Raw genomic sequence first — 11,896 nt, forward strand, 5'->3', positions numbered from 1 at the left:
AGAAAAAAAGGCTCCCAACGGCTGGAAATAAAAGGTGCTCCTCAAACACTGTCAGCCTCAGGGCTCAAGGGGGTCCCGGGCTGGGCACGACTGAAGGGCACCCAAGTGTTCTTTGCCACTCAGCCCCGTACTTTCTGGGCAACTGCTAAGCCAAACTGTGGGCCACCTCTCCTGTCTGCACAGGTGTCCTGAGCCACCGGCAGAGCCTCAGCGCTGATGCTGGGCAGCAAGAGGATCACCTGCAGGAGCACCTGCACCCGAGCTGGCACTGCCACCCGCCTGTCACCCCGCTCCAATGGCCTGCACGCGTCTCCAGGAGCACATTCAAGCGGCTGCTGGGCAGAGGGCTGAGCAGAAAATCATAATCTATAGGCCCCACTGGGTGGAGCTCGGAGCTGAGCAACCCCAGCTGCAGAGCGCGATGGCCCGGCAAGCAGGAGGGCCAGGCCCTAGGCCAGCAGTGGCTCTCCCGGGGCGCAGAGGGAGCAGGACAGGAGCCGGGGCCGGGAAGCCACAGCCCAGCGCGGGCAGCAGTTGCAGCCATCCAAGAGGAGCCACCCCAAGTACCCCCTCCCCAGCCCCCCACCCCACGGGGAAAGCAGACACCACCTCCCAACCTGCACAGTGATGATCTGTCCAGAGAATAACAACCATTGTGGACTGTGTTTAGTATAAAGCAGACTTAGCTGAACCCCAGAAACAAAAATCAGCCTCTAGGGCGTTAGGAGTGCAGGCAGGGAAAGGATTACCTATCCAAGCATTGGGACGGGCTTGAATCGTGTCCCCCAAAACTGATGTCCACTGGAATCTCAGAAGGTGACCTTACTTGGAAATAGGGTTGTGACTTTGTGCTTATGTAGGGTGAGGTCATACTGGATCAGGGTCAGCCCTAAAGCAACTATGACAGGCGTCCTGATAATAAGGCACAGGGAAGAGAGGCTATGACGGCCGAGCCCGGAGTGATGCAGCTATGGGCCAAGAAATGCCAAGGATTGCCAGCAATCGCCAAAAACTAGAAGAGGGGTGGAAAGACTCTTCCTTAGAACCGTCATGGGACATGGCCCTGCTGACAGTTTGATTTTGGATTTGTAACCTGCAGAGCTGTGAGTGAGTAAGTCTCTGTTGTGTTAAGCCACACAGTGTGTGGTTATTGGTTACAGAGTCCTTGGAAACGGACGCAGCATCCCTCTATCCCAGCATCTAACTCCTTGCTCCAAATACACGTCTGTAGGGTCTCTCATTCACAAATAATCACTAGTACCAAGTACCCACCAAGGCATTCTTCTGCAACGAACAGAAACACAGAAACATCTTGGCTTATGGGAGCTTTGATCGCTAGGAGGATCGTAGGAGGAGGACGCAGAAAGCAATCAACAGGAGGAGGGGCAAGACGGCGGAAGAGTAGGGTCTCCAAATCACCTGTCCCAACCAAATTACCTACAAAACCTTCAAATTACCCTGAAAATCTATGAATTCGGCCTGAGAATTAAAGAGAGAACACCTGGAATGCTACAGTGAGAAGAGTTGGCGCTTCTATCAAGGTAGGAAGACGGAAAAAAGAAATAAAAAAACAAAGGCCTCCAAGGGGGAGGGGCCCCGCGAGGAGCCGGGCTGAGGCCGGGGCGAGTGTCCCCAGGACAGGAGAGCCCCGTCCCGGAGGAGCAGGAGCTGCACCGACCTTCCCGGGCGGAAAGGGGCTCGCAGGGAGGTGGAGCAGGACCCAGGAGGGCGGGGATGCCCTCGGGCTCCCTGGGACACTAACAGACACCTGCGCCCCGGGAGATGCGCCGAGCTCCCTAAGGGCTGCAGCGCGCACGGCGGGACCCGGAGCAGCTCGGAGGGGGGAGGGGAGAGGGCGGAGGAAGAGGCTCCGCAGAGGGAGCTGCGGGGCGGGAGCAGCTCGGGGGGCTCGGGGGCGGCTCCGCGGAGGGGGCTGCGGGGCGGGAGCGCGAATCCACCAGCGCAGGCCCCGGAGCACAGGGCGCCGGGACACAGCCCAGGATCCCGCCTCCCCCGGGACAGGCATAGGCCAGGAGGGCCCAGGACAGCAAGGACGCTCCTGCCCCGAGCTGAGCAGATCAGCGGCCCCGCCCCGGAGCCTCCAGGCCCTGCAGACGGAGTTCCTGCCGGAGCTGAATCCAGGTTTCCAGAGCTGCCCCGCCACTGGGGCTGTTCCTCCTGGGGCCTCACGGGGTAAACACCCCCCACTGAGCCCTGCACCAGGCAGGGGCAGAGCAGCTCCCCCAAGTGCTAACACCTGAAAATCAGCACAACAGGCCCCTCCCCCAGAACACCAGCTAGACGGACAACTTCCAGGGGAAGTCAAGGGACTTAAAGTATACAGAATCGGAAGATACTCCCCCGTGGGTTTTTTGTTTTTGTTTTGTTTTGTTTTGTTTTGTTTTGCTTTTTGATTTTTTCCTTCCCCCACCCTTTTTTTCCCTTTCTTTTTCTTTTTCTTCTGTTTTTTTCTTCCTTTTTTTTTCTCTTTCTCTTTTCTTTCCTTCTTTCTCTCCTCTCTTTTTCTCCTTTTCCCAATACAATTTGCTTTTTGGCCACTCTGCACTGAGCAAAATGACTAGAAGGAAAACCTCACCTCAAAAGAAAGAATCAAAAAAAAAAAAAAAAAAAAAAAAAAGAAAGAAAGAAAGAATCAGAAACAGTCCTCTCTCCCACAGAGTTACAAAATCTGGATTACAATTCAATGTCAGAAAGCCAATTCAGAAGCACTATTATACAGCTACTGGTGGCCCTAGAAAAAAGCATAAAGGACTCAAGAGACTTCATGACTGCAGAATTTAGAGCTAATCAGGCAGAAATTAAAAATCAATTGAATGAGATGCAATCCAAACTAGAAGTCCTAACGATGAGGGTTAACGAGGTGGAAGAACGAGTGACATAGAAGACAAGTTGATAGCAAAGAGGGAAACTGAGGAAAAAAGAGACAAACAATTAAAAGACCATGAAGATAGATTAAGGGAAATAAACGACAGCCTGAGAAAGAAAAACCTACGTTTAATTGGTGTTCCCGAGGGCGCCGAAAGGGCCAGAGGGCCAGATTATGTATTTGAACAAATTCTAGCTGAAAACTTTCCTAATCTGGGAAGGGAAACAGGCATTCAGATCCAGGAAATAGAGAGATCCCCCCCTAAAATCAATAAAAACCGTTCAACACCTTGACATTTAATAGCGAAGCTTGCAAATTCCAAAGATAAAGAGAAGATCCTTAAAGCAGCAAGAGACAAGAAATCCCTGACTTTTATGGGGAGGAGTATTAGGGTAACAGCAGACCTCTCCACAGAGACCTGGCAGGCCAGAAAGGGCTGGCAGGATATATTCAGGGTCCTAAATGAGAAGAACATGCAACCAAGAATACTTTACCCAGCAAGGCTCTCATTCAAAATGGAAGGAGAGATAAAGAGCTTCCAAGACAGGCAGGAACTGAAAGAATGTGTGACCTCCAAACCAGCTCTGCAAGAAATTTTAAGGGGGACTCTTAAAATTCCTCTTTAAGAAGAAGTTCAGTGGAACAATCCACAACAACTAGGACTGAATAGATATCATGATGACACTAAACTCATATCTCTCAATAGTAACTCTGAACGTGAACGGGCTTAATGACCCCATCAAAAGGCGCAGGGTTTCAGACTGGATAAAAAAGCAGGACCCATCTATTTGCTGTCTACAAGAGACTCATTTTAGACAGAAGGACACCTACAGCCTGAAAATAAAAGGTTGGAGAACCATTTACCATTCGAATGGTCCTCAAAAGAAAGCAGGGGTAGCCATCCTTATATCAGATAAACTAAAATTTACCCTGAAGACTGTAGTGAGAGATGAAGAGGGACACTATACCATACTTAAAGGATCTATCCAACAAGAGGACTTAACAATCCTCAATATATATGCCCCGAATGTGGGAGCTGCCAAATATAAATATATAAACCAATTAATAACCAAAGTGAAGAAATACTTAGATAATAATACACTTATACTTGGTGACTTCAATCTAGCTCTTTCTATACTCGATAGGTCTTCTAAGCACAACATCTCCAAAGAAACGAGAGCTTTAAATGATACACTGGACCAGATGGATTTCACAGATATCTACAGAACTTTACATCCAAACTCAACTGAATACACATTCTTCTCAAGTACGCATGGAACTTTCTCCAGAATAGACCACATACTGGGTCACAAATCGGGTCTGAACCGCTACCAAAAGATTGGGATCGTCCCCTGCATATTCTCAGACCATAATGCCTTGAAATTAGAACTAAATCACAACAAGAAGTTTGGAAGGACCTCAAACACGTGGAAGTTAAGGACCATCCTGCTAAAAGATGAAAGGGTCAACCAGGAAATTAAGGAAGAATTAAAAAGATTCATGGAAACTAATGAGAATGAAGATACAACCATTCAAAATCGTTGGGATGCAGCAAAAGCAGCCCTAAGGGGGAAATACATCGCAATACAAGCATCCATTCAAAAACTGGAAAGAACTCAAATACAAAAGCTAACCTTACACATAAAGGAGCTAGAGAAAAAACAGCAAATAGATCCTACACCCAAGAGAAGAAGGGAGTTAATAAAGATTCGAGCAGAACTCAACGAAATTGAGACCAGAAGAACTGTGGAACAGATCAACAGAACCAGGAGTTGGTTCTTTGAAAGAATTAATAAGATAGATAAACCATTAGCCAGCCTTATTAAAAAGAAGAGAGAGAAGACTCAAATTAATAAAATCATGAATGAGAAAGGAAAGATCACTACCAACACCAAGGAAATACAAACGATTTTAAAAACATATTATGAACAGCTATACGCCAATAAATTAGGCAATCTAGAAGAAATGGACGCATTCCTGGAAAGCCACAAACTACCAAAACTGGAACAGGAAGAAATAGAAAACCTTAACAGGCCAATAACCAGGGAGGAAATTGAAGCAGTCATCAAAAACCTCCCAAGACACAAGAGTCCAGGGCCAGATGGCTTCCCAGGGGAATTTTATCAAACGTTTAAAGAAGAAACCATACCTATTCTCCTAAAGCTGTTTGGAAAGATAGAAAGAGATGGAGTACTTCCAAATTCGTTCTATGAGGCCAGCATCACCTTAATTCCAAAACCAGACAAAGACCCCACCAAAAAGGAGAATTACAGACCAATATCCCTGATGAACATGGATGCAAAAATTCTCAACAAGATACTGGCCAATAGGATCCAACAGTACATTAAGAAAATTATTCACCATGACCAAGTAGGATTTATCCCTGGGACACAAGGCTGGTTCAACACCCGTAAAACAATCAATGTGATTCATCATATCAGCAAGAGAAAAACCAAGAACCATATGATCCTCTCATTAGATGCAGAGAAAGCATTTGACAAAATACAGCATCCATTTCTGATCAAAACTCTTCAGAGTGTAGGGATAGAGGGAACATTCCTCAACATCTTAAAAGCCATCTATGAAAAGCCCACAGCAAATATCATTCTCAATGGGGAAGCACTGGGAGCCTTTCCCCTAAGATCAGGAATGAGACAGGGATGTCCACTCTCACCACTGCTGTTCAACATAGTACTGGAAGTCCTAGCCTCAGCAGTCAGACAACAAAAAGACATTAAAGGCATTCAAATTGGCAAAGAAGAAGTCAAACTCTCCCTCTTCGCCGATGACATGATACTCTACATAGAAAACCCAAAAGTCTCCACCCCAAGATTGCTAGAACTCATACAGCAATTCGGTAGCATGGCAGGATACAAAATAAATGCCCAGAAATCAGTGGCATTTCTATACACTAACAGTGAGACTGAAGAAAGAGAGATTAAGGAGTCAATCCCATTTACAATTGCACCCAAAAGCATAAGATACCTAGGAATAAACCTCACCAAAGATGTAAAGGATCTATACCCTCAAAACTATAGAACACTTCTGAAAGAAATTGAGGAAGACACAAAGAGATGGAAAAATATTCCATGCTTATGGATTGGCAGAATTAATATTGTGAAAATGTCAATGTTACCCAGCGCAATATACACGTTTAATGCAATCCCTATCAAAATACCATGGACTTTCTTCAGAGAGTTAGAACAAATTATTTTAAGATTTGTGTGGAATCAGAAAAGACCCCGAACAGCCAGGGGAATTTTAAAAAAGAAAACCATATCTGGGGGCATCACAATGCCAGATTTCAGGTTGTACTACAAAGCTGTGGTCATCAAGACAGTGTGGTACTGGCACAAAAACAGACACATAGATCAGTGGAACAGAATAGAGAACCCAGAAGTGGACCCTGAACTTTATGGTCAACTAATATTCGATAAAGGAGGAAAGACTATCCATTGGAAGAAAGACAGTCTCTTCATAAATGGTGCTGGGAAAATTGGACATCCACATGCAGAAGAATGAAACCAGACCACTCTCTTTAACCATACACAAAGATAAACTCAAAATGGATGAAAGATCTAAATGTGAGACAAGATTCCATCAAAATCCTAGAGAATACAGGTAACACCCTTTTTGAACTCGGCCACAGTAACTTCTTGCAAGATACATCCACGAAGGCAAAAGAAACAAAAGCAAAAATGAACTATTGGGACTTCATCAAGATAAGAAGCTTTTGCACAGCAAAAGATACAGTCAACAAAACTCAAAGACAACCTACAGAATGGGAGAAGATATTTGCAAATGACGTATCAGATAAAGGGCTAGTTTCCAAGATCTATAAAGAACTTCTTAAACTCAACACCAAAGAAACAAACAATCCAATCATAAAATGGGCAAAAGACATGAAGAGAAATCTCACAGAGGAAGACATAGACATGGCCAACACGCACATGAGAAAATGCTCTGCATCACTTGCCATCAGGGAAATACAAATCAAAACCACAATGAGATACCACCTCGCCCCAGTGAGAATGGGGAAAATTAACAAGGCAGGAAACCACAAATGTTGGAGAGGATGTGGAGAAAAGGGAACCCTCATACACTGTTGGTGGGAATGTGAACTGGTGCAGCCACTCTGGAAAACTGTGTGGAGGTTCCTCAAAGAGTTAAAAATAGACCTGCCCTACGACCCTGCAATTGCACTGTTGGGGATTTACCCCAAAGATACAGATGCAGTGAAACGCAGGGACACCTGCAACCCGATGTTTCTAGCAGCAATGGCCACAATAGCCAAGCTGTGGAAGGAGCCTCGGTGTCCATCGAAAGATGAGTGGATAAAGAAGATGTGGTTTATGTATACAATGGAATATTCCTCAGCCATTAGAAATGACAAATACCCACCGTTTGCTTCAACGTGGATGGAACTGGAGGGTATTATGCTGAGTGAAGTAAGTCAATCGGAGAAGAACAAACATTATATGTTCTCATTCATTTGGGGAATATAAATAATAGTGAAAGGGAATATAAGGGAAGGGAGAAGAAATGTGTGGGAAATATCAGAAAGGGAGACAGAACGTAAAGACTGCTAACTCTGGGAAACGAACTAGGGGTGGTAGAAGGGGAGGAGGGCGGGGGATGGGAGTGAATGGGTGACGGGCACTGGGGGTTATTCTGTATGTTGGTAAATTGAACACCAATAAAAAATAAATTAAAAAAAAGCAATCAACATAAAGAGGTAAAACATACAGCGTGTCAAACGGTGCTAGGTTCAGGAAGGGGTCCTACAGACTAGGGTGCTGGTACTAGTTTCGAATCTCAATAAATTGAGCATGCTCAGTGGACTTTGATGCAGACGTTGAGCCTAGTGTTGTAGTTTGTCATTCTTGTAAGAAGAAAAAAATCAACGCATGAGGGTACGAGGGAGAGAGAGGAGCCTCCCTCTATTCTCTTAGAGTTTCTGCCCTAAAACTGGGAAACCGCTCACTGTCAAGCTCATTGCGAAGGGAAAAGAACAAGTTAGCAAAAGTCATCAAGGCCGAGGGAAGAATGCCCAAGGATTTGGTGGCTAGTTCACACTTGACTTACCAAGGGATCTGGCCCTTCACCATTCAACAAATGCCCCGGCAACGTCAAAGACGCCAACGCTCTACAAAACCACTCCTCGGGAAGAAAAGAAGCAACAGGAGGCTCTGGACGGAAAAACCGTATCATCCAAGAACCTCATTAAATTATCACTCAAGTAAATGGAAGCTCAAGAGGACATTCCACATTGAAAAAGACGTTCCATCAACATAATACGGTAACCACTGGTCACTGGTGATTAAGCCCTTGAGAGGGTCTGGGAGACTGAAGAACTAAATTTTTAATTTGATTTAATTTTAATGAATTTAAATGACATCAACTAAACAACAACGTGTGTGACCAGCAGCTCCTCCATGGGAGAGCACAGCTTTAGTCACAGAAGTCCGGCTGCGGAGAAAAGCCTGATGACCCGTTGGGTCTGAGGTGGGCCCAGCCCCGTAAGTAAAGGTTAGGGAGGCTTCACAGAACGTACAACTATTATGGACAGTATTTCGAGGACGTATCCATTCCCCTAATCCTCACGGCGTTCCTGTAAGTGGTCAGTACTGTCATCCCCACATACTGGATGAAGATATTAAGGTTCAACCGGAGTATAGGACCTGTCCAGAGCCTTGGAGCTTTTTTTTTTTTTTAAGATCTTATTTATTTATTCATGAAAGATACACAGAGAGAGAGAGGGAGAGAGAGAAAGAGAGCCAAGAGACAGAGACATAGGCAGAGGGAGAAGCAGGCTCCCTGTGGGTCAGGGGTCACGCCCTAAGCCAAAGGCAGAGGCTCAACCTCTGAACCACCCAGGCACCCCAGTCTTGCAGCTTTGAAGGGGTCAAGCCCAAGATTTGAATTTTGTTTAGACACCAAAATCCATACTCTCATCTCCAAGGTCCAACTAAGCTAACAGCAGCTTTCATTCTCGTGAGTCCTTCCATTGCTACCCTCATGGAAAAGTCGGAAGCACAAAAGCGTGTGTGTGTGCGCGCGCGCACGTGCATGTGTCTGAGCAGATGTCGGACAGGCTGAGTCCGGAGGTTGCTTGAGAACCCCCTGTGGCTCTAGGGGTCCGTACAGGCCACTATCCTCCAGCCGGCCAGCCCCATTTTTCACTCGGCCAAGCCAAGCGCAAGGCCAAACACTGGGATGGGGCCAACGGGATGCAGTGATGCTTGCTCGCCAGTCAACTTATTAAGACCGAAGTGGCACATGCAAGGAACCTTTCTGCTTGGACTCATTCAGGAAAATTCTGCAGCCCAGCTTTCCTGGTCATTCCCCAGCGGTAGAGGCGCTCAGAAACCCCAAAGCTGCAAGTCCTTAGGTCTTGATGGCAAGGGAGGCTAGAGGGAAGGGAAAGAGGAAAGATGAACAACCGCGTCGGGGTGAACAGGAGGGAGATCCGAACATTCGGATCTCAGAGCGTGAGGATGCCGACTGGCTGGAATATATGTGCGGTTGCCCAGCCTCCCCCAGCCTCCTTCCTGACCGCCTCCCCGCAGTGGGGAGGGGCCGCTGAGGTGCCCACAGGGCAACAGAGCTCCCGGGCTGCAATCTCCTCCAAGATGAAGCTGCAGCTGGTGTGTGGTGGAGGCTCTGATGCCTTCCGGCTATCGCTGCCAAGATCACCGCAGCATTAGGAGGAAGGTTTCCCGCGGAATTCATTTTGCATCTTAAAAAAAAAAAAAAAAAAGTTTCCCTATGCCTGGAAATACACTCAATGAGATGAAGGAAGCAATTATTATTTGTCTCTTTAACCTCCTGGAAGGTTAACGGAGGCGTTCCTCCTCGGACTGTCAGCCTCTCCTTCAAGGAAGTTTCTGGGAAGATGCCCCTTCCCCTAAATCAAGCTTTGCAGCATCCTGAGGTTCTGAGGTTGATGGGATTCCACACCCAAACGGCTCTAGAAATAGTTCACTCGAGTGCAACACCTGGCAAAGTGCAATCCTGGAAAGGATTCTAGGGAAAACCTGACCGCCCCGCCCCAGTCTCCCATATGTCTACACCGCTGTCCAGCCTAACCTCTCAATCCCCAGGAATCGGGTTGGGGGAAGGGGGGGCTCCTGTTTAGCATCATTTCACAACCAAACAAAACTATTGGGCACCAAACAATACACACAGGCAGGTGGAATGTCGTGTTGTGACTGCAACAAAAAATGCAACTTGGGACTTTTTTTTTTTTTTTAAAGCATCGCTTCTTCTCGTCGCCTCCGGGTTATGCCCAGAACCAGTGTTTTGCAGCCTCTTTCCTTTGCAGTTCGTTCCCCTGTAGCTTTGCTTCCCTCAGTAAGTCACCCCCCGCCCCCCGCCGTCCCCGCTGCAGACCGCGGAGACCAGGATGGGGCTTCTCCGTGCGGTCCCGAGGCTCCCGGGCGGCGGCGGCCACCTGCTCCGCGCTCCTCGGCCCCGCGCCCCCGGAGCCCGACAGGACAGGACAGGGTCCCCGCGGGATGCGGGCGCAGGTCGGCCCTGCTCCTGGGGACTCGGCCGGCGAGGATGCTCCCCCCGCCCCCAACTAGGCGCAGCGCGGGCCCTTCCCGGGGCGCGCCCCGAGCCCCCCACCCCAGGCCGGCGCCGGGGCCCGAGGTGCGCGGGGGACGCGGGGTCGCGGGGGACGCGGGGGACGCGGGGCGGAGGCCGAGCGCGCAGTGAGCCCGGGCGGCCGCGGTGGCGGGGAGGCGAGCGCAGCGGGGGCTCCGGGACCGGTGGGGCGCGCTGGGGTCCGGGCGGCCGGGCTGCGGCGCCCGCGGGGGGACGGGGCCGGGGTCCCCGGGGCGGGGGGGGGGGGCGACGGCTCCTGTTGCAGCCCCGCGGGGTCCCCCGGAGGGAGGCCGGGCCGACGGCTTGTGCTGCAGCCCCTGGGGTGGGGGTGGGGGTGGGGGTGGGAGGGCCAGGGGTCCTGGGGAGGGCTGGGCCGATGGCTCCTGCTGCAGCCCTGCGGGGGGGCGGGGGTCCCGGGGTGGGGGGGGTCCGACGGCTCGTGCTGCAGCCCCTCGGGCCGGGGGTGGAGGGGCGGGGGTCCTGGGGGTCGCAAACGGTTCCTGCTGCAGCCCCTGGGGGGGGCGGGGGTCCTGGGGTGGGGGGCAGACCGACGGCTCCTGCTGCAGCCCCTGGGGGGGCGGGGGTCCTGGGGGTCGAGCCGACGGCTCGTGCTGCAGCCCCGCCGGGGGAGCCCAGTGCCCGGGCGGCGTGCGGGGCGCCGGGCAGGGGAGGGACCCCGCGGGACCGCGGACCCCTGGGACCCAGCGGACCCCCCGGGACCCAGCGGAGCCCCGGGACCCAGCGGACCCCCCGGGACTCAGCGAACCCCCGGGACCCAGCGGACCCCCCGGGACCCAGCGGAGCCCCGGGACTCAGCGGACCCCCCGGGACCCAGCGGAGCCCCGGGACCCAGCGGACCCCCCGGGACCCAGCGGAGCCCCGGGACTCAGCGGACCCCCCGGGACCCAGCGTACCCCCGGGACCCAGCGGATCCCCGGGACCCAGGGACCCGGACGCCGACGGAAAGTCCGCCGCAGACCCTGCGCGGACCGGCCGGGAGCTCGGCGCGGGGCGGGGGCTCCCACCGACGGCGGGGGCGGGGGCGCCGGGGGCGCGGGGGGCGCGGGGCGCGGGGGGTGCGGGGCGCGGCCCTACCTGGTCGGCGGCCGCGGCGGGGCGGTGGCGCTGTGCCCGGGGCAGCGCGGGGGGCCGCGGCGCGCAGAGCATGTCCCGGTCCCGCGGGCCGCTCGGACCCCGGCCGCCGCCTCGGGAGGCCCAAGCCACGCTGCAGGACGGGGCCCGCGTGTGTGCGGGACAGCCCCCCCGGCCCCGGCGCACCCTCCCCTCGGCCACTGCGGGTCCCGCCGGGAGAGCCCTCGGGGGCCGGCGCTCCGCAACCCCACCTCCTCGCAGCCAAACAAGCGCGCCTTCAGGGGCAGAGGGAAGCCCCCCCCCCCCCGC

General features: G+C 51.6%; 1 protein-coding gene across 6 annotated transcripts in view; it reads right to left on the reverse strand.

The window, feature by feature from the left end:
• Nucleotides 1-11,896, reverse strand: part of CORIN (corin, serine peptidase) — a 237,266-nt gene that overhangs the window by 223,016 nt on the left and 2,354 nt on the right. For 3 of the 6 annotated variants that reach the window (XM_072774963.1, XM_072774962.1, XM_072774960.1), the window contains exon 1: nucleotides 11,591-11,771. The exons of the other annotated variants lie outside the window; for them this stretch is intronic. In XM_072774963.1, the coding sequence (XP_072631064.1) occupies nucleotides 11,591-11,662 (72 nt within the window). In that variant the 5' untranslated portion in view covers nucleotides 11,663-11,771. Of the gene's footprint in view, nucleotides 1-11,590; nucleotides 11,772-11,896 lie in introns of those variants that run through there. 6 annotated transcript variants of the gene reach the window in all.

Source organism: Canis lupus, chromosome 14 (assembly GCF_048164855.1).
Source record: "Canis lupus baileyi chromosome 14, mCanLup2.hap1, whole genome shotgun sequence".
NCBI classification, from domain to species: Eukaryota; Metazoa; Chordata; class Mammalia; order Carnivora; family Canidae; genus Canis; species Canis lupus.